Source organism: Sorex fumeus, unplaced genomic scaffold (assembly GCF_029834395.1).
Source record: "Sorex fumeus unplaced genomic scaffold, SorFum_2.1 ptg000003l, whole genome shotgun sequence".
NCBI classification, from domain to species: Eukaryota; Metazoa; Chordata; class Mammalia; order Eulipotyphla; family Soricidae; genus Sorex; species Sorex fumeus.
In genome coordinates, this window is record NW_026606060.1 from 42,454,569 (window position 1) to 42,478,466 (window position 23,898).

Consider the following 23,898-nt stretch of genomic DNA (forward strand, 5'->3'; position numbering starts at 1 on the left):
TTCAATCCCCTACCATATATGGTTCCCTTGAGCGCCAGCAGAAATGACCCCTGAGACAGAGTTAGAAGTAAGTCCTGAGCCAAAAACAAACGAACAGAAAGAACTTCACTCAGATAGTCCTTCAATGTAACACAATGAAAGACTGAACCAGAGAGTTAGTACAGGGATGAAGGTTCTTGGGCAGACCCTAGTTTGATCCCTGGCATTGCAAACAGTCTCCCCAGGACCCCCAGGAGTGATCCCTGAGTAAATGGAGTCAGGAGTAAGCACTGCCATGTGTGATTCCACTCCCTGCCAAAAGAAACAGTTTGGGACCATTTGACATCAAAGGACTCATCAGGAATTGAGAAATGGAAGGAGGCCTGATGCTGAGTGAGTGAGAGATTTCCTCTTTCTTTACTCTCTCATTTCCAGAAGTCAGAGCATACAGCAGCACCTCAGAGGCAGGGGAAATGCATTTTACTCTCCAAACTAGTCCATCTGTCAAGGAAAGGGGCTTATTAATATTTTGCCTAGATAAGACTTTGGCTGTCAAAGGAGATCAAAATATATGATCATTCTACTTAAAGGTATTGGTGAGAAGGTTTTTGTTTTTCTCCTAAAAAAGTCATTTATTGGTTACACCAATGGAGAAGATTATCCATGACTTCTACTTGGATCACTTCGATAGCCACATCCACTTGCCCACATACCAAATTCCGCAGAATGGATATGTTGTTCCCAACATTCTCTGTTCCGAAATCTGAAATGCCATTTCGTCGGGAAAGAAGCGAACAGCACACGGCCCAGACAAGGTCAGACCTGAACACCTGAAGAACCTGCCATCAGTACTCATCAATACACTGGTTCAGCTCTTCACACGCTACCTGTCTGAATGCAAGGTTCTGTCCCAATGGAAAACCAGCAGGACTGTACAACTGTACAAGAAGGGAGACATTGACAACTATCACCCGATCTGCCTGTTGTCTGTCGTCTACAAGATGTTCACTTGAGTCATCCTGAATAGGATTGGCAGAACACTAGATGAAGGACAACCATGTGAGCAAGCCAGGTACTGAAAAGGATTCAGCATGATCAAACCATATCCACACGGTAACCAAGTTCATTGAGGTTTCTCGGGAATTCAAGATGCCGCTCTGTCTAACGTTCATTGACTTAAAGAAGGCCTTTGATTCTGTTGAAACTGAAGTGGTCATCGAGGCCCTAGCCAAACAGGGCGTTCAAAGTCAGTACATCAGGATCCTCCGTGAGCTATATTGAGGATTCACTACCAGGATCTCACCATTCTACAGATCATTGATGTCAAGAGAGGGGTTCGGCAGGGTAATACCATTTCACTGAAACTCTTCAGTGCCACCCTCGAGAATGTCATGCAACTACTGGAATGGGAAGGAACGGGAATGAAGATAGACAGTCGGCAACTACACCACCTCTGCTTCGCTGATGACATTGTTTTAATTACACCAAACATCAGCCAAGCGGCACAAATGCTGGCCGACTTCAACTCTGAGTGTGGAAAGGTCGGACTACAACTGAATCTCACAAAGACAATGTTTATGAGAAATGGTCTCGTTCCTGATGTTCCATTTACTCTCAATGGGGCGAACATCTCCGAATGCAACAGTTATGTGTACCTAGGTCAAGAAGTCAACATGATGAATGACCTGGCACCTGAATTGCGCAGGAGGAAGAGAGCAGCTTTGAACGCTTTCAAGAACGTCGAAAAAACAGCTAAGAGGATGAAGAACCTCCAACTCTCTTTGATTCCACTGTTCTTCCTGCATTAACATATGCCTCAGAGACCTGGGCCCTATGAAAACAGGATGAGAACACTATCCGGGTCTCCCAAAGAGGAATCGAAAGAGCTATGCTTAGAGTATCACGCTTCACTCAAATGAGAGAAAGAATCCAGAGTTCTGACCTCTTTAGATGATCGAGAATCATGGACGCTGTCTTGTTTCCCAAGGTGTCAAAAATCAGATGGGCTGGACACGTAATGCGATTTGGAGATGACCACTGGACTAGAGACATACCAACTGGATTCCACAGAATGTCAAAAGATCACGTGGTCACCCACCTACGAGATGATCAGACTTCTTCAGTTTGAGACCCTGAACGATCGGTTTGAGGCTCTTAGTGTTCCTGGAGCGAGCAGACACCATTGGGCTACACTAGCACAGGACAGGGATGAATGGAGACGTTACTGGCGCCTGCTCAAGCAAACTGATGAGTTACAGGATATCAAGTGATCAAGTAATTAATTGGTCACACCTGGCAGTACTCAGAGGACCATGTGCTGCTGTGGGCTGAACCCAGAGTTTCTACATGCAAAGCAAAAATTCCCACTCTTTAAAGCTCTGGGCTGGAGTGTCCGGAAAGCGTCCTGGAGCGTGGCGGCGGCTGGGTAGTAGAGGTAGTGGAGATAGTGGAGGTCTGCCAGTGGGGTATTTATCTGGTACTGGTAGGGGTAGGGTGGGTCTTCTGTGAGCAATCCAATCCCTGGGTCTCTGGTGGTTTGTGGAAGCAGACAGGGCAGGGTAGGGTGGGGATCCTGATTTTAATCCCTTCGTCACCTGTGGTTGGTGGGAGCAAGCAGAGAATCTCTGTCCCTGGGTCCGTTGAGCCTGGAGTCCAAAGTCTCAGAGTTCCGCTTATCTTGTTCTGTGGGGCTTCAGTCGTGCGTGAGTCTCGGGAGTTCAAGATGTCGCTCTGTCTAACGTTCATTGATTTAAAGAAGGCCTTTGATTCTGTTGAGACGGAAGCGGTCATTGAAGCCCTAGCCAATCAGGGCATTCAAACTCAATACATCAGGATCCTCTGTGAGCTGTATTATGGATTCACTACCAGGATCTCACCATTCTACAAAGAAGTAATCGTTGATGTCAAGAGAGGGGTTCAGCAGGGTGATACCATTTCACCGAAACTCTTCAGTGCCACCCTCGAGGACATCATGCGACGACTGGAATGGGAAGGAATGGGAGTGAAGATAGATGGTCAGCAACTACACCACCTCCGCTTTGCTGATGACACTGTTTTAATAACACCAAACATTTGCCAAGCAGCACAAATGCTGGCCGACTTCAACTCTGAGTGTGGAAAGGTCGGACTACAACTGAATCTCACAAAGACAATGTTTATGAGAAACAGTCTCATTCCTGATGCTCCATTCACTCTCGATGGAACGACCATCTCCAAATTCAACAGCTATGTGTACCTAGGTTGAGAAGTCAACATGACAAATGACCTGGCACCCGAGCTGTGCAGGAGGAAGAGAGCGGCTTGGAGAGAGGACAAAGAACCTCCAGCTCCGGGCACATCTTTTTGATTCCACTGTTCTTCCTGCATTAACATATGCCTCAGAGATCTGGGTCCTACGCAAAAAGGATGAGAACACTATTTGGGTCTCCCAAAGAGGAATTGAAAGAGCTATGCTTGGAATATCACGTTTCACTCAAATGAGAGAAAGAATCCGGAGTTCCGACCTCCATCGATGATCAAGAATCAGGGACGCTGTCTTGTTTGCCAAGGCGTCAAAAATCAGATGGGCTGGTCACGTAATGAGATTTAGAGACGACCGCTGGACTAGAGCTGTTACCGACTGGATTCCACGGGATGTCAAAAGACCGTGTGGCCGCCCACCTATCAGATGGTCAGACTTCTTCATCAAGATCATGAGCGATCGGTTTGAGGCTCTTTGTGTTTCTAGAGCGAACAGATACCATTGGGCTACACTAGCACGCGACAGGGACAAATGGAGACGTTACTGGCGCCCGTTTGAGCAAATCGCCAATTAACAGGAAGTCCAAGTGATCAAGTGAAAGCTCTGGGTTTTTACTTTTTTTGGTTTTTTTTTTGTTTTTTTTGGGGGGGGAAGGAAGGAAGGGTGGATGCTTCCCAGTGGTGCTTAAGGGGCCCAGAGGCCCATCCCAGATATTCTTGGCCCACAGAACTGGTAGTTTAATGATCCCTGGCATTGCAAACATTCTGCCTAGCACCCCGAGGAGTGACCCCTGAATAAATGGAGTCAGGAGTAAGCCCTGAGCACTTCCAGGTGTGACTCCACTCCCTGCCAAAAGTCAGCTTGGCTGGCAGAGACACAGTGCTTCTCAAGCCCTGTAGTGCCAGGGGCTACCTAGGTACCTCTGGTAGTGGGGGCATCTAAGACTACACTTAACCACATGGTGCTGGGAATCAAACCAGGGTGGTTGCAAGCAAGGTATGTGCCTTATGTATGTACCTTAAGATATGTACCTTAATCTCTATACTATCTATGCTATCTCCTGTTCCTGGCCCTTATTTATTTATTTATGTGTGTGTGTGTGGGGGGGGGGGGTATGAGAAGGGAGGCACATCCTGCAGCGTTCAGGGTTTATTCCTGGCTCTGTGATCAGAGATCACTCCTGCCACAGTTTGGTGGACTGTATGTAGTGCCAGGGAATAAACCAGGTTGAGTATGGGGAAGGCAGATGCCATACCCACTACACTATCTCTCCAGCCCTTGTTATTATTCTTAATGCAGCTGGGATGATTTAAAAGGACTTTAAGCAGGGAAATGATACACTCTAATGTTATGCGGCTCACTGAGTTTCAATCTCAGCACCACATATGGTCCCTTGAGATTTGCCAGGAGTGATCTCTGAGCACAGAGCCTGGAGTAAATCCTGAGTTTCTCTGGGTATGCTTCCCCCCTGGCCAAAAGAGCAAACAAAAAAACTGAAATAATCAAAACCCAAAAAACAAAATCTCCTTTCTCTTTGGGTATTCTGTGAGAGATAACATGCAAGTTAGATGCTTTTCTCAATCCTGTTCAAAGTCCACCAACTCCTGTGTTGAGTATTGCAGAGTCTGTCTCACCTAAAAACTCTAACTATAAAGTCCTGCCATTATCTCCGTAAGGCACTTTTATCCTCCTTTTTCTCACAAATACCTGTGAATAAAATACTGATGGATCAAAATCCTCAACTAAATAACTGGTTCCTAGAATCACTGGTAAATTTTAAACTATGTACCCTATGTATCTATGTATCTAGATAATGTATCATTTGAATATCTGGTTGATTTTGCCATATATATCAAAAGTCTGAATTTTCTAAAGCCTATTATGTAAGTATTTAGCACATATCCTATCAAATAACAAGAAGTTGTCTGGGGTTGAGGGAGGAGGGTAGAGAGACTCAACACGTTGGAGGGCATCTTGGCTTGGCATGCAGGAAGCCTGATTTGACCAAATCAGGGAAATTCATGATTCCCCAGAAGAATTATCATATCACCAGCTATGATACCCCCACCTCCACCCCAAGCACTGAGCTGGAATAACCTCAGAGCACTGGGTGTGGCCCCAACATTAAAACAAAAAATAAAAAATGAAATGAGAAAAGACTTGCTTTCATATATATTTCTGGTAACAAACTTTTCCTCCTGATGAGTCACAATGTGATTAATGCCCTGTTGTCAAGATACCAATTAGAGCTTGGATCTGCTGAGTTAACACGGGAAGACCTGAGACAGGATGCTAACATGAGGCTGGAAAGTGATCTACTCTCCCTCGAATATTAAAGGCTTAGGAGGTTTTCAAAATGTACCAGTCAAGGTGGGTTAAGGATGACTCACTGATAAACACTAGCTGAGAGGAAGCCAAGGCCACTATCAGATCTGAGATAATTCGGAAAACACTTGGTCTTTTGTACTTTCTCAAAGTGTTTTTGACTTGGTCTAAGATATAGGAGGCCAAAAACAGGACATACACCTTTAAATTATCAAATACATTTGTACACCTTTCGTTCTTTTCCTAGTTAAGGGAATCAGAACCTCTTTGATTAAAATGAAATTTTAGTACAGGGGTAAAGCAAGGCATCTGAAATTATAAAATGTATACTGACTGCTGAGTCAGGTGATTTTCTTCTACTCATAGGAACTCCACAATGAAAACTGGAAAGACGATTTGAGAAACAACGGCATAGTTTTTGCCGTATTGAGCTCCTTCTCAGGGCTGAAGCGATAGCACAGCAGAAAGGGCGTATGCCTTGCACACAGCCAACATGGCCCCTCTTGGAGAGCCCGGCAAGCTACTGAGAGTATCTCGCCTGCACGGCAGAGCCTGGCAAGCTACCCGTGATGTATTCAATATGCCAAACACAGTAACAACAAAGTCTCCAATGGGGACGTTACTGGACCCACTCGAGCAAATCGATGAACAATGGGAGGACAGTGACAGTGACAGGAGCTCCTTCCCATACTTCATTCTATTGATGGCTTTCACTGGTTATTTTTTTTAAAAATTTTACTCAAGGAACCATGATTTGCAATTTTGTTAATAAGAAGTTTCATGCTTTTTGACTGTTCCAGTTTTTTGTTTGTTTGTTTAAGGGCCACACTGGGCTGTGCTCAGAGCTCACACCTGGAGGGTCTCAGGAAACTGTGTGGAGTGCTAGGGATTGAGCCCACTCAGCCATGCACAGGGCAAGCACCCTACCTGCTATACTATCCCTTTGGCCTTATGGATCAGAAACTTTGATACCAATATGTTTTGGCCAAGGCATTTGGTTAGTTGGGGGTGTGGGAGCACACCCAGCTGTGCTCAGGGCTTATTCCTGGCTCTGCACTCAGGGATATTTTCTGGTGATGCACAGAGGACCATATATAGTGCAGGAATCAGGGCCAGCTGTGTGCAAAGAAAATGCCTTATTAAACTTACTGTATAATCTCTCCAATCTAGTCATGGTATTTTTACTGTACTTTACAAATATGTTGCTCCACTATGAACTGACAATTAAAATAAAACAACAACAACAACAACAACACAAATCCCTCACTGTAATAGTGCAAGAAGCACTATGCTGTCTGTGACACTGCACCTGTGAAGATTCTGCTGCTCATAGGCAAGTCCTCAACATGTGACCAAATAAGACTTTCTTAAGGGACCAAAGAAAAAGTGGTTCAAAGACAAAAACAAAAGTCCAACAAACTCAGGCTCAAACTCAAATCTTTCTCATTCTTTAGCTTATTTTTGTTTATTTTTTGCTTCAATGAACGTGCTGATACTTGAAATCTCCTTAGAAAGGTCCTATTTCTATTTCAACATGTCTGTCAGAAAATATGTCAAATAGGAACAGTTTGCTCATCCTACAGATATGTTCTGAGTTTTCCAGAAAGCAGCAGTTTTTATTTGACTTCCTCTCTGAAATACTTATACAAATGAGAGTTTCGGGCATAGAAGTCTATCATCAAGTTTTGAAATCACTCAAATTTATTAAGCTTATTTCTATTATTTGATATTACAATATGCTGAAACTCAACTGATTTGTGAAACTGACCCAACATTGTGTATTAATTTCCTAAAACCAATTAATTCTTAAAATTAATTTCCTAAAATCAAGAAAACTTCCTGATACAGTTGAGAGTTATGTGAGACTATTCATGGAAAATAATTTCTCAAAACAACAGTAATGTTAAGAATTGTTCTAGAAAATGTTTCCAAAGCTAGAGATTTTTCACATAGAAGTTCACCCCCATGTTTCTACCACACCAAGTATAGAGCACAAGGAAATCACTTGGGAAATGTGAATCACCCTTAAGTATAACCCACTTTTCATGTTCATATGGTTCTATTAAAAGGGAAAATGGAAAATAATGATACTCTTTGCCGAGACAAATGGGTATTTTTAAACCTATCATTCTGTAGCAATTAAGTTTGAGATATTAATAATTATACCATCTAGGGAAATTTTCACTTCAATTTCTATTTTCATTGTTTCCTCTACTATACCACTTTTCTTTTGTTAAGTCTTAATACCTTGCCAAAATATAATTGGAATAAAAGTAACACTAATGTACAGTAATGCCAATACGTAATAATGAAACTTGTAAAAACCTGCAAGAGTGTATGGAAAAAATAAAAAGAATATAGGGTCAGACATGATCATCACTGCTGCCAAGCGGGCTTTCTCAGGCTGAAAATTATAAAAATTATAAAAACTGAAAACAGAGTTTAAAGTAGTTATAAAAATGTCTATTTGAAGTACATATTTCTGGGAACATTTTTTTTTATTTGGGGGCCCACACTAGGTGATATCAGCTCAGGGCTTACTCCTAGCTCGGCACTCAGGAATTGCTCTTGACAGTGCTGGGGGACCATATGGGATGCCAGGGATCGAACCCGCGTCAGTCATATGCAAGGCAAATGCCCTAACCTCTGTACTCTCATTCTACACTGCCCTCCCACTTTTTTTTAAAGTGAAGCAAGAGAGTTTTTACTGAACAAAATTTGCTTAGAAAGATGTGAGATGAGAAAAAAAGAGAAAATATGTACTCAAAGAGAGAACAAAGACTTCTCCAGAATAGAAAAAAGCAAGAAAAGATACATAAAGATAAGAGAAACATGCATGCAAGGGAGAATACGAGCTTGAAAAGCAAGCATGGAAGCTCACTCAACTAGATTGAGAATGATTTTGATCATGACATATATATAGTATAAAAAACTCTACTGATAGAAAAATCCTCTGTAAATGTCTAAAGAAGAAATCATTTTTAAAAGTATATGTTAAAGGGATATAATACAGGAATAAATTTACAGAGACATAATCCCTCAAGCACTGTCCGTAGTGACAAGTGAGCACAAAGTCAAGAGTAAACCAAAACAAATATTTCAGCGCTGCGAGGTGTGGCCCTGAAACCCTGAAACCAAAGCAAACCAAACAAAAAAGGGTCTATATTTTCCCCCCCGAAAATTCCCTCTTTATACTATATAAGATACATTTTAACTCAGTTTTTATATTCATATGTGTGTGAACTGGAAAAAACATAACCATGTATTAAGGATGCACATGCACGTATAAACACAGAATTCATTGATGTGAATTAAGCAAAAAACTTTTGGGGGGCAGGGAAAGATGACAAGAAATCATTCTCAGATTTAAAAATAATAAAGGATACTTACAATATGCAGAAGTTTTAACACATCCACAAACCTGTAAAAAAAACAACAATGAAGGAAATGTTTTAAATGAACCCAAAGGGAAACAAGCAGTCTTGTGAATGATAAAACTGATACCTACACTTTTTCTGAACTCATGATCTCCTTCGCAATATGATGAACTTTACTCTTCACTCCTGTATCTTCACCCTGTGGATATGAGCATTGAGAAAACATGAATGCACAAAAGAACAAAGAAGATCTGCTGTGAGCTAGCTGGATGTAGCATCCTGCGTGGACACCTCTAGTTTTTGATGAAAACACATTTTGGGTTGACACTTCAAACATGGAAAAAAGAATTGCTGAACACCACGACCCAAGTGGGCCTGGGAGCAACTGGGGGCTCGGAGGATTAGTTCATCCACAGCACTGGGTCCTGCCCTGGACAGGCCCCAAGAGTGGAAGAAGCAGAATCATTAGTAGTCCAAAACAGCAAAATCCCACTCCCCAGGGGAGGTGACTCCATTACATAGATACCACATGAATATTAGTTCTTGGGGTGTTCACAAATAAGGTTATTGAGACTGAGTTCCCAATAGAGCTGGGTAAGAGAACTTCACGCTAAGCCACCTTTAAGTCAGATAACTTAAGTGCAGTCTGGATAGCTCTTCTCATATTCTGTAGCAAACATGCCCCAATATTACCGCCCAAGGCTCTCTCAACAGAACATTCCTTTCAGAAGTATGCTCCTACAGGGAAGGCAGTATTATTGTAAGAAACTGAAATGAAACTCTTTCATATACCTAGATGTGTATGGAAAATAAATGCCCTTGCAAAGACAAAAAAGATAAAACACAAAGAACATTTATATAGAAAAGTCTGACTTGGAATGCGGTCACAATATTTAGATTGTGGTTGTGACAGATTCACATAAGTCCTGCTCAAGGTAGCTCTGATCCCAGGACATTAGAGAAAAAGAAAGGAGTTTCTCCCCACTTCTTCTCTGGTGAAAGCAGTTAAGAGCTCAGAGAATAAAGAACAAGCAATAGTAACACTTCAGATATTGTCCCTAAGGTGAAAATTCTGACTGCTATCATGAAAATGAAAATGTGCTGAAATGTCAGGTCTGGTTGTAGAAAGAGGCTTCCTTCACATGCGCACTGGCAATACCACAACCATTCACTTGTGCCATGCAGGGCGCAACTAGAAATCGAATGTCCTAGCAGGGACTGACAATGTCATAGCAAAGATAAAAATTATAGAAAGGGACCACGCTCAGTCAGGAACCATTAACGAAATGACAAAGTAGAAAGACTGGTAGTGATTCTCTCTGAAGTCGCCTTCTTTTCTAAGTAGTAATCTGGGATCATTCTAGCAGGTCTGCTTACCTGAGCATAGTCTATGAACTATATTAGGTCTTTATCTGCACCTGCTTCTAGAATTTCAGTGTCAAACCACGGTGTGCAAATAGATGCAGTTTAACAAGGAATGGAGCTATTTTTGTTTTAAAGTATTTCTTTTTTTAGGGGGGAAGGGATGGAGCTTGAAGAGGTGTGGTGGGGCCACACTTGGCAGTGCTCAGGGCTGACTCCTGGTTCTGTGTTCAGGGATCATTCCTCGAAGGCTCAGGGGACTAAATCGGGTGCTGGGGATCAAATCCACATCAACTGGGTGCAGAACAAGCACTTTAGCCACTGTACTATCTCTCCAGGCCCTGTTTTAAAGTATTTCTGTGGAGCTGGAGAGATAGTACAGGGGTTAAGGCACTTGCCTTGCAGGTGTCCAAATACCCAGTTGGATTCCTAGCATAGCAAATGGTCCCTCAGTACTACCAGGAGTGAAATCTGAGTATACTTAGGCATAGTCCCTGAGCACTGCTGGGTGTGACCTCAAACTCCTCTTCCAAAATAAATTTAAGAATCATTAAAAAAACAAAGCTCTATTATTCACTCACAAAGAACTGGGTAAACTGGGAGAGGATTCTGCAGGGTTTTATGAAACTTTAAAATTTAGATTTTTGGGTGGGATGGGGGAGATGGGGGGTGGGAGGGATACTGGGATCAGTGGTAGTGAAGAAATGGCACTGATGGAGGGATGGGTATTCGATCGTTGTATGACTGAAACCCAAGCATAAAAATTTGTAAGTCTACAACTGTACCTCATGGTGTTTCACTAATAAAAATTTTTAAAAAAAGAAATTAAACCTTAAAAAAAGAGAGATATACTTAACAATAAAAAAAATTAGATTTTTTTTTAATTAAGAAGCCAAGACTTGGCTGGAGAAGTAATATAGGATTTAGGTGCTTAATCCTTGGCACTGCATATGGTCCCCAAACACTACCAGAAATGACCCCTGAGCATAGCCAGGTGTGATCCAAACATGCCCCTCAACACACACACACACACACACACACACACACACACACACACACACAAGAAGTCTGAGATATAGAATGTATATAATGTACTATAATTGGTTGCTATCTAGTGATCATTTGTTTACTATAATGCTAATCATTGATCATAAATGACAGCTTAAATCACAGGTGTGATCAACACAAGGAATATGTAAAGTGAGAACGAACCAAAAGCAGAAACCCCAAGATGCATATACACTAGCAATTTGCCAAGATTCCAAATTTATTATTAGCAGAATGGGAAGAGAACACAGATTTCCTAACATCTAACTCAGAAATTCCTCAATTACACCCTGAATCTTTCTTCAACATCTAGTAGTCCTCATGGCAAATGGTCACTGCTAAACAAATACCCACATCTAACTTCCAATCACCAAGTTTAAGAAATTCAAACGGGGGGCTGGAGCAATAGCACAGTGGGTAGGGCATTTGCCTTGCAAGCGGCTGACCCGGGTTCAATTCCCAGCACCACCAGGAGTAATTACTGAGTGCAGAATCATGAGTAACCCCTGTGCAACGCCAGGTTTGACCCAAAAAGAAAAAAAAGAAAAAAAGAAATTCAAATGGGGCTGGAAAGTACATCAGGTAGGATTCTTGCTTTGCATTCAAGTGGCCAACCCAAGTTCAATACTAGGCACCCCAAATGGTCCCTGTAGCCCACCAGGAGTAATTCCTAAGCACAGAGCCATGAATAACTTCTGAGCATCGCTGGGAAAGACCCCCCAAACAAAACAAACAAAACAAAACAAAGAAATGGAGCAAAAGTACAACAGGTAGAGTGCTTGCCTTCCATGTGGCTGACACATGTTTAATCTCCAGCATCCCTAGTTCCACCAGGAGTGATCCCTGAGCATAGAGTCAGAGTAAGCCCTGAGCACCGCTGGGGGTGCCCCTCCCCCCACCCCCATCCCCCAAAAGAAAGAAATTCAAATACTCTGCACTATCTGGTTTAAAATCTGGAGGAGAGTATGGGTAGGGTCAGCAAAGATTGAGAAGACAGGCTTGGCTCAGGGCTAGGATGAGAAATGCACTGCTCATGCCCCAGGCTACTATCAAGAAGTGCTAGGGATCATATCCAAGGCCTGCCTCTAGTCCACTGAGCTATCTCTTGGCCCTTACGTCTTGTTACGAAACAAACTGTTGTATATAATGTCCAAGTTTCGCTTCTCCTCCAGAAGTTAACAGTGATACTGCAGTTGGAGGCAATTTGCCCCTTCCATGTTTTCATTTTAGTATCCCCCAAAATTGGACATTTTAAGCTTTCCATTGGATTGTAAATTTTCCTTCCATTTGTTTGTTTCTTTTGGGACCACACCCCGCTTTGGCTCAGACCAAACTCAGGTCAGTGTGCAAGGCAAGCACCTTACCTGCTGTACTGTTGCTCCAGCCCCTGTGGATTATCAATTTTTTGTGGCTAAAATATTTAAAGTAGGCTATGAAACAACTACTTTTTGAAGAAATTTCCACACACAACCCCCCCACAAAAATTCCTGCCTTCCTTCCCTTTTGCTGTTGTTATGACGACAAGAGGCAGGTGCAGACATGTTTGGCTGTGGGGTTGACGCGGCTGCACATCGTGCTGGAGTGCTCACGTACTCAGCCACAGTGCTCATAAGAGGTCACAATCTTTCAGTGACAGTGACTGCACACAGTTGTGGTTGTGACACGCAGACATACTATGGCTGAAATGATTGCTATGGGGCTCATACACACGCTTGTATTTTGTTGTGGTATTGCAGGCCGAAAGGATGCTGTATTCCCAGCTAGATGCCAGAGAATACCCAGTCTACCGCAGAAATGGAGATCCCAAAAAGCAGAGCTGCTGTGACTGAGCTCAGTATATGGGGGAGCACCAGGGATACAACTTGTGGCCTCATACTCACAAGGGAAACACTTTCCACTGAGCCATTCTTCCGATCCCTTGAAAATCTTTACAGTCAATTATTAATCCAGAATGTATGAATAGTCTGTTCTAATGAACCTAGCATATCTTGCCATGCCAGTCGACCCTGGTGACCAAACCCTGTTCACAGAAATAATTAGGTAGAGGTTGAATCTTTCTGCCATTCTTCTTTTCAAAGGCACTGTCAAATGGTTGTGACTAACTGGCTGGAGAAGCTTTGCTCAACTGAACAAGATGAGGCACACGAAACTCAACTCCATTCACTCACGTTGTAAACCTGACATAGAACAAACATTCCTTGGGAAGCAGTCTTAGGCACAGTCTTATCCTTGTTAATCATGGACTAACAATTACAGCAGTATTCATTCTCTCTCTCTCTCTCTCTCTCTCTCTCTCTCTCTCTCTCTCTCTCTTAGGTAATTGGTTCCACATTTATTATAGAAAAACAAAAGCTTTTCCAACTATAAGTATGGATTTCTCTAAGTCATCAGATGCTACAAAGGTTAAGCAGTCTATCTTTTAAAGAGGAGATAGATGGCATTAGAAATAAAAGTCCTGGGCCAGAGCAATAGTACTGCATGTAGGGCGTTTGCCTTGCATGCAGTTCAATCCCCAGAATCCCATATGGTCCCCCAAGCACCACCAGGAGTAATTCCTGTGTGCAGAACCAGGAGTAACCCCTGAGCATGGCTGGGTGTGACCTGCAAAAGAGAAGGGAGGAAAAGAGGAGGGAGGGAAGGAAGGAAGGAAGGAAGGAAGGAAGGAAGGAAGGAAGGAAGGAAGGAAGGAAGGAAGGAAGGGTTCAGAAACCTAAAGCATGGAAAGAAATGAAGTCTTCATGCTACACTCTTCATTTTCAAATGATGCCTGGTTGCTTAAGGGTCAAGAGGGGGTCATAGCAGTTTTATGGAAACGTGGGCACACTGTAAATGTTGATGAACCTGATTACCTGTGCTTACTAAATGGCTAGCAGTTAGCCAGGGTCAAAAACGTCAAGTGATTATACTTTACTTTTGGCATATATGCTAAAGTTCTATTGTTTCTTGGAGCACTCTCCCTTTTTTTAATTGAAGTACCATGATTTACACACACTAAAATTAATATTAATGCTTTCGGCTTATAAGGCCATTCACCATACCCACCACGAGAGTGCCAACATCCTCCATCAGCCCTTCTTGATGTCCCAGCTGGCAGTCTCGGTCCTATCTCGGGGTCTGGTACCATTGGCCTCTGTCTATTCCCTCACTTTGTTTCTATGACACAAAGGTAAGCATTACTCCTTTCTGAGGTTCCTGCTCTCGACTCTTTGCACCCCACTCTTTGGGCTCTCACTGGAAAGAATTGTGGAGTGATCCCATAATTTAAAAAAAATAAAATCCCATCCTGGTCACATGGCATTCTTCTGTTAGAGCAGGGGTAGGACATACTTTGACTTAAAAGAGCAACCATCATGAGCCTGCATTTCTTATTTTTAAAATAACAGTCTGGGGTTAGAGAGGCCATATCGGGGCTAAGGCACTTGTCTTATATGTAACCAACCCAGGTTTGATCCCCAGCACTGTATAGGGCTCATTCCTGAGTACAGAGTAAGGTGTAAGCTTAAGCTTGAGCACTGCCAGATGTGGCCCCCAAACAAGCAAACAAAAAGATAAACTAGAACGTTTAAAATATTTAAATAGAATAGTTCAATTATAAAGCTTCAATTATAAAGCTTCTAGAGAAAAACACAAAAGAAAATCTTCATGGCCTTGGGTTAAACAGTTTTTTTAATACAATATTAGTAAATGTTGTCAGGTGCAACATCAAAAACATCATCCACAGGGGTCAGAGTGATAGAACAAAGGGTGGGGCCTTTGCCGTGCACAAGGCTAATGTTATTTTGATCCCCAGTACCCTATAAGGTGTCCCCCCCTCTCATCAAAAACAAATAAATCATCCACAGAAGCAAAAATGGCCAACCCGAGTTCGATTCCTCCGCTCCCCTCGGAGAACCCGGCAAGCTACCAAGAGTATCTCGCCCGCACGGCAAAGCCTGGCAAGCTACCCGTGACATATTTGATATGCCAAACACAGTAACAGTTGTCACAATGGAGACATTACTAGGCCCGCTCGATCAAATCAATGAACAACGGGAGGACAGTGACAGTGATAGAAGCAAAAATAGTTAAATGTTGCATATTACTTTTGTGTTTCAAATGATAGCATGGAGGCTGCAGCTACAGGACAGTGGGGAGGGTGCTTGCTTTACACACAACTGACCAAGTTTGATTCCCAGCATCCCATATGGTCCCTGGTGCCCTCCAGAAGTGATGCCTGAGTGCACAGCCAAAAGTAAATCCTGAGCACTGCCAGGTTGGCCCACAAAAAATCAAATGATAGTAGGAAAGAAATAAAAGATAAGTGAAAGAAAGGGGAAGTTATCTGGAAATCATGATTCTAAGTCCAGGATTACAAGAAGAACCCATAAACTAAAAATAATAATAAAATAAAAAAAGAAAAAAGAATTCAGACAACTCAATTAAAAATGGGTCAAAGAAAGCAGAGAGATAGAAAGGACTTAAGGTACTTGCCTTGCACGTCACCCACCTAGGTTCCATCCCTACACCACCTTGTGACCCATGACACCACGTGGAGGGACCCACTGAGCCCAGAGCTAGGTGGAGCCCAGGACCACTCCCCGCCCTAATGGGTAAAAGATAGAAGAGAGAAAAATGAGGCCCAGAGGAATAGAACAGTGGCTTATGGTGCCTGCCTAGAGTCCAAATGCCCAGAGTCTCTCAGCAGTGAGTGATGGAGACGCTCTGCCATCCCTGAGCCACAAACCATTGCCAGGCACAGTGCTACACGACAGAAAGGGACGTGAGGACCTGTCCACCTGTGGGAACTTCAACCACAGAGCACTGTGACAACTACAGCTCAGAAGAGCATCCTACTAAGCCTGTGTGTGAGCGCTCTAGTTACTCCCAGCAAACCCACAACGATAACTTGTATGCTTCAACTCAGTGTGTGACCCTGCAAAGTCCATGTGCAAGCACCACACACACACACACACACACACACACACACACACACACACACAAAGGAGTGCAAAGCTCAGGGTGCACTGTGGCCAAATGTGCAAGCACCACAATCGGACGTGTGACCCCCCAACCCCAGTGAGCAGCACAGCTCAAAATTATGTTCAAGCACCACAGCCAGGTACTGGGTGGGGGTGGGGGGTGAGCAAGTGTGCTTGCACATTCATTATCTCAGCATCAAAGTCAACAACCACAGAGGGAAAGGGAAGGAAAGAGGAAATTTACCAAAAAAAAAAAAAAAAGGAAAGGAAAGGAAAGAAAAGAAAAGAAAAGAAAAACTGGTCAGCGAAAAGATGCTTACCATATTAGACCCAGGGAAATGCAAATTAGAACCACAAGGTGGGAACAGCAGTAATCCCTCAATTTACTCATGTATTGTGATTCTGGAGGTTTACCTTTTTCCTAATATAATCAATAGCAAGATTTGAGTTGGATATGCTTCATACAGTAATTGAGATCATTTATAAAAGAAAGGCACTGGTATCCTCTTGATACCAATACAAGGCATACTAATGAAAGTTTCAAATTTATATGAAAGAAGGTTTAGAAAAGGGAATTAAAGAACACTAGTCACCTACTTATTCAAGCTAGAAATCTCAACTTTTCTTTCTTGCATCATCTCAGTATGTCCTGTCAACTTGTTTTGAATTATTTCTTTAAAACTTAACTGATCCTTTCCTTTCCTTCAGTGTTGCCTGATTTTTTTGCCCTGTACTACTGGATTACCCTAAGTGGTTTCCCAGCACTAGATGCAGGCCTCTGCAATTTGTCTTCCACACTTCTACCAGAGTTATAATTCTAAATGCAAATATAGGGAGCAAGAGAGGAACATCACGCAAAGTGTTGATCTTGCATGCAGCCGACCCTAGTTAAATCCCCAGCAGTCCATATGGTCCTAAGCCCCTCTAGGAGTAAGCACTGAACATGGAGCCAGAAATAAGCTCTGAGCACAGGCAGGTCTGGCTCAAAAACTAAACCAAAATAGTAAACTGCAAATAAAATCTCATTAGTTTTCAGGCTGAACTACAAAGGCAGTTTACTATCATTGACAGCTAACAAAAAAACAAATTTTTCTTTGTGAGTATATCAAACATATCACAATGTATCTAGTTAACACTAATAGTTTCAATCCCAAACACTGAACAAGAACTGCCATGCTCCTGCTCAGGATGAGCTTCACCCAGAAATTAATCTGCTGAAAAACTCACACACACAGGTTTTGTGACTGAAATCTTCAGGCTTTCAAGGAGTGGGGAATGGGCTACCTTCCCCACCTCCCTGTACTTCTGGAAGCCCTGAAAGTCAAGCCCATACTCCAAAGCTGCCACTCAGTTACAAATTTAACTCCAGCTTTATCACCCCACTTAAAATTTTTGGACATCTCAAATTCTACAACACTGATAAACCAGGAGCAGAACATCAGATTGAACAGATGCAATGTAGAAAGCAACCAATCTTGATTAAATTTCTTCTAAGGAAACATTTTTTGGTCATTCTGTTAGCAAATTATTGACAACAAGCAATATAAAATAAACTATTGAAGGACTGCAATGAAGGCAGGCTAACAGGGCAGTTGGAAAAACTGAAGACAATGGTGAAGGAAACGTGTGATGATGGGACTGGTGTTGGAATACTGAATGCCTGTAACAAATTGTTATGAACAACTTTGTAAACCCATGTTTATATATAATGTGAAAGAGGAAAATAAAATTATTTAAAAAAAATGAATTTAAGTCCTAGGCCCGGAGCCCTATGTATACTGGGTAAGGCATTTGCCGTGCATGTAGTCCTGACCCTGGTTTGATCCCCAGTATCTCATATAGTCCCCTGAGCACTGCCAGAAGTAATTCCTAAGTGCAGAGCCAGGGATAGGCCCTGAGTACCGCTGGGTAGGGCCCGGAAACAAAATAAACAAATGCAAAAAGTTTTCAGTCAGTCCTACTCCTCTGCACTGTGTACTCCCTACTCCAGCCAAATTGGAACAGCCTTGCCATTCCAAGGGAGCGCTGCCCTTACAAGTCTGTCCTCTGCAAATGAGCTGAAGCTCATTATTCTATCCTGTAAAAGAGTGGAGTGGGGAGGGCAGAAGAAATGATTACAGGCTTTTGCACATACAGAATTCTATAAGTCAGTGTTGGTGGGCTGGTTCTTTGGGGGAATGTATGGGAAGGCTGGGTGTACATTGCAGTGCTTTGAGGCTCCTACTAGAGAAATGCTTGGGGGGGAGGGGTCACAACAAAGGTTCCCACATACAAAGTAAGAGCTCTAGTCCTCTGAGCTCTCCCTAGAGCCAGCCCATTTTACCTTTTTTTGTTTGTCTGTTATTTTGCTATTCTGGTCTCAGTGTTCATCCAATGCTGCTCAAGGGCTACTCTTGGCTCATTGCCTGGGGGTGGTGGGGGAGGGGGGTCACTCCCAGTAGTGCTCAGGGGACCACATGGTGCCAGGGATCAAACCTGGACCTCCCACATACAAAGCATGTGCTCCAGGCCTTTGAACTATCTCCCTGTTGTTTTTTTTTAACCACTATTTTTTTTCAAATCTTAGTCTTTAAATTAGTAAAACCAATGCTAAAGAAAAAAAGTAGCTGTTAAAAAAAGGACAATGGATTATAATCATTTTGAAAGTACACAGAAGTTCAAAGATTACCAAAATAAAAAAATTTATTAAAAAAATCTCTGTACTATCTCCAATTTATGAGACTAATGACTAAGTTTGATCCAAGTTAAATGATGATCGAAAAATACATCCTACTGTAAAACCTCAAGAGAGAGGCCATATTTGGCATCTCAACTTTCCAGTTAGTGAAAGCCCTCATTTAAATTACATAAAATGTCAAAGTCAATTGCCTATTAAATAGCTATCTCCAAAAAGAACACGGCTGCGGAAGTTGAAATATGAACCACAAACAAATGACTTAAGGTCATTAAATAAATTCCAAAACAGAATCTTCGATCTAAAATCCAGTTGCATATTCTGACTCTTGAGAGCTGCAAGGTCCAGCTCTGTAAATTCATATATTCTCTTCATATTTATCTACCACAAATAAATTCAACGAAAGCAATCTGTTATGCTTTTACAGAGATTTAATAGGCATTTGCTATGCTACTCAAAGAGTTCTAGAAGATGAAAAAATGGCTGAGCACATGCTTTGCATACGGGAGCCCCTGGTTTAAACCCCAGCACCTCTGGGAGCGTGAACTTTTAGCACCACCCGGTGTGGCCCAAAAGCTTCACTCATACACAGAGTTCTCTTAAAAAAAAAGGTAGACCTTCCTGAGAAATATATCTATCATTAAGTTATCTGAAAGATGATTCGACACTATGACAACTCTCTAAAGGATAAAGTTCTCTTAGGTTTGCACCCCTCCTTACATGAGGGAATAAAGCATATGAGTTGTAAAGAAACGGGCAATGAAGTCAATATACTGGAAAGGTGTATAGTAATAATTTTCTTATCATAAGGAAGCAAAATAAATAAATTTCACTATTTTCCTGAGTTCTGGGTTACATCTTGCTATACCCAGGATTCACTTCTGGCTCTGTGCTCAAGGATAACCCTGGTAGTTCTCAGGAAACCATGGGTGGTGCTCAGGACCAAACCCAGGTCTACTGTATGCAAGGCAAGCACCTTATCCACTGTACCATCTTTCTGGCTCCTAAATTTCACTTGCAAATAAATATCAAGTCCTGAAAAGAAAAAAACAAAAGCTAAAAACTTAGAATAGGCAATTATAGAGATCATCAAGGGTAGTACTTTCATTTTCTTTTACTTTTGGTGGGGAGGGGCTCACACTTGGTGGTGTTTAGGACTTACTCCAGGCTCTGTACTCAGGCTCATTCCAAGAGGGAGACCATATGTGGTGAAAGTGTTGGCCACATGCATGGTAAGTGCCCTACCCACTGTACTATCGATGCCAAGGCTAGAACTTTTACTCTAAACATGTTCCATCAATACCGATTTCTTTCTTTCTTCTTCTTTCTTTCTCCTGACATGCTGGGAGGTCTGACACATGCATGCAAAGTGTGTGCTTTTACCATGGAGTCACATCCTTGGCCCCAATACCACTCAATTTCTTTTCTTTTCTTTTTATTTCTTTTGGCTTTTTTGGTGGGGGTAGGAGTAGGGGTGTCATACCCGGTGATGCTCAGGGGTTACTCCTGGCAGTGCTTGGGGGACGATATGGGATGCCAAGGATCAAGCCTGGGTTGGCCGAATGCAAGGCAAATGCTCTACTACTGTTTTATTGCTCCAACCCCACCACCCAGTTCCTGCGGTGTAGATCACCTTGGTAGAAGCATTTTCATGAGAAATTGTTATTCCACACCCAGACACAAATCAATGATATGCACTATCTATTTCCATGGAATGTGGCAGTTGTTAAGAACCAATCTATGCTGAAGTCCTACTTCAAGTATGCAGGGTATCTTACTCAGGGTATGGAGAAACAGGGTTGCTGCAGTTACAATTAGTAAATTAAAATAGAGTTGTATTGGGGTAGGATTGGTGAACAATCCTATGACAGGAGGACAGAAGATGCAGAGACACATCTGTGACCATGAAAGTACAAACCAAAGAACATGAAGGGCTGCAGCAAACCAGGAAAAATCAGGAAAAAAAAAGGTAAGGAAGGCTTTTCCTCTACATGTTTTAGAGGAGCACAGTCTTCTCAACATCTTGCTTTTGTATTTATGGCCTCTAGACTATGAAATCATACACTTTTGTTGTTTGAAATTCCTCAGCACTTTATAACAACAGCCCTCCACACTCATTTAACCAATCACAAACATAATCATAGTTTTATCACACTTGTTTAAAGTAAACAAATCTACTGACTAGTGAAGTGTTTCACCAACTGTTATTCTGTTTGAACCTCAGACCCCAGAGAGGAATATTACTGTCCCATTTTATACACTGAGAAATTGAAAAACAAGAAGAAAAGCAGCTCCCTTTTTACTTCAAAGAATTTTTTGTTTGGAAACTGATGTCACATTCTTTCTCGAGTTGAAAAAAAGCCCAATTTGTGGCCCAAAGAATTCAGGATTATAGGGTATGCATTACTTTGTATTAACCTTCCACTTAGATTTATGCTTTCTCTCTAACAGGATTTATTTTCTTTAGCAATTTTATTGACCTAAAATTTGCATTCCATAAAAAAAGTATTTTTACTCTTTTAAAAAAACTACAATTCAATGGTTTTAGGGTTGTGTAACCATCACCACAATCTAACCAGAACATTTTCATCACTGGCACCACTCAAAAAAACCAAAAAACCAAAAACCCATAAAATATCCTGCATGCCCATGAACAATCACTCTCCATCCTGCCTTCTGTCCAGCTTGTGGCAACCAAACTAATCTATTTTTCATTTCTTTGGAGGTGTCTATTCTAAACATTCATATAAGTGGAACAACGTGTGAAAAACTACACCATGCAATGTTTGGTTATGACTTCATCTATTTAGATTTATGGTTTTGAGATTCAGCCATGCTGGAGCAGGTACTTGTGGGTATTTTCATTAGTGAGCAATAGTCTGTCACTGTCACTGTCCTCCCGTTGTTCATCTATTTGCTTGAGTGGGCCCAGTTACATCTCCAGTGTGAGACTTGTTGTTACTGTGTTTGGCATATCGAATATGTGACGGGTAGCTTGCCAGGCTTTGCCATGCGGGCGAGATACTCTCGGTAGCTTGCCAGAATCTCCAAGAGGGGCAAGGGAATCAAATCTGGGTTGGCTAGGTCAGCTGCATGCAAGGCAAACGTTCCTACCCAGTGTGCTATCACTCCAGCCTGAGCAATAGTGTATGGGATGCAGATACTACCTTTCTTGATCTATTCCACAACTGACGGGTCAATTTCTCAATTGATGAACATTTGAGATATTTTTTTCACACTCTGAGCTATTATCAGTAATGGTGTTAGGAGCACTGCTGCACAAGCTTTGTTAGGATATGCTTTCATTTTTTATGGTTTTATGAGAAGAAGTAGAATTGCTGAGCCCAAGGGGTAGGTAACTAAAAAGGTGGCAGTGCATGCTGTCATGTCAGAAAGCTGGGTTTGGTACCTGGTACTATGTGGTTTCTGGAGCACTGCTGGAAGTGGCCCCAAAACCAAAAATTAAAATTTTTAAAAAGTGGGATAGCTAAGTTGTATGGTAAATCTCTGTGTACAGAGAAATTTTTGGATCTTTGAAAGGGTTACTGGCCCATTTTCCAAAGAGGATGCACTATTTTATATGCTTATCAAGGATGCAAAAGCATTCGAACTTTTCCACATCCCCACCATTTGTTATTGTCTCTATTTCCTTTTGTTGTTGTTCAGTTTGTTTTTTTGGTCATATCCAGTAGCGCTCTGAAGCTACTCCTGGATCTGGCTCTGAGCTTAAAGGCCACTTTTGGCCAGAGATCAAACCTGGGTCTTCCTCTAAGCCAAGCACAGGCTCAGCCTTTGAGCTATCTCTCTGACCCATCCAGCTGTGCAAAGGGATTACTCCTGGCTCTGCCCTCAGGATTCACTCCTGGCCAGGCTCAGGGACCATATGGGGTGCCAAGGATAGAACACAGATTGGCCACATGCAAGGCAAACACCCTACCCACTGTACTATCTCTCCAGCCCCATCTTTCTTTGGAGGATTGGAGGGAGCAAAAGGTGGGCCACACCCAGCAGTACTCAGGGCTTACTCCTGGCTCTTTGCTCAGGGGTCACTCCGGGTAGGGTCCATATGGGATGCCAGGGATAGAACCAGAATCAGTCACAAGCAAGAAAAGAGCCCTACCTGCTGTACTATACCTCTGGTCCTCATTTTTTCTTTAAAATGATATGATATGAGCAGGTTATGCAATGAAGTTTTGTTTCATATTTCCCCAAAGTCAAGTGATGCTGATCATCTTCTTGTGGTCATTTGTATATCTTCTTTTTTATTTGTCTGCTTGTTTTTTATTTTGGGGCCACACCCAGCAGTGCTCAGGGATTACTCCTGGCTCTGATCAGGGATCATTCCTGGCAGTGGTTGGGGGAACTCTATGGAGTTCCAGAGATTGAAACCAGGTCAGTCACTTGCAAGTACCTGCTGTACTATTGCCCATTTGTATATCTGTATATCTTCTTCTTTTTTTATTTTATTTTTTTCTGGTGGTAAGGGTTGATCATACCCTACAGTGCAGGGTTACTCCCTGCTCTGTTCTGGGGGTCACTCCTGGTGGTGCGAAGGGACTATGTTGTATGGGTGAGAGAACCACAGTCTCCTGAATGCCAATCTTGCTCAGGGAACCATATGCAGTGTGGGGGATTGAATCACAGCTGTGATCAAGCAGCTGCAAGGTCAAAGCCCGACCTCCTGGACTGTCTCTCCAGCCCCTCCTGTTTTGTTTGTCTGTTTGTTTGGTTGGTATGGGAGCCACAGGTGGCTGTGCTCAGGTTTTGAGCTCAGGGTCACTTCTGGTGGTTTTAAGGGGTCACAGGTGCATCTGGGGATAAAACCTGGGTCAGCTATGTGCATGGCAAATGCCTTACCCACTGTCCTACCTCTCTGGCCAGCTACATTTTTAATTAACCATAAAAACGTCTTTATATACTCTTTATACAAGCTCT

The 23,898-nt window shown here is 42.4% G+C and overlaps 1 protein-coding gene across 2 annotated transcripts in view; it reads right to left on the reverse strand.

The window, feature by feature from the left end:
• Positions 1-23,898, reverse strand: part of FGD6 (FYVE, RhoGEF and PH domain containing 6) — a 144,424-nt gene that overhangs the window by 64,323 nt on the left and 56,203 nt on the right. For both annotated transcript variants that reach the window (XM_056117935.1, XM_056117934.1), the window contains 2 exons: positions 9,054-9,121; positions 8,936-8,966 (listed from right to left, as the gene is read on the reverse strand). In XM_056117935.1, the coding sequence (XP_055973910.1) occupies positions 8,936-8,966; positions 9,054-9,121 (99 nt within the window). The remainder of the gene's footprint in view (positions 1-8,935; positions 8,967-9,053; positions 9,122-23,898) is intronic.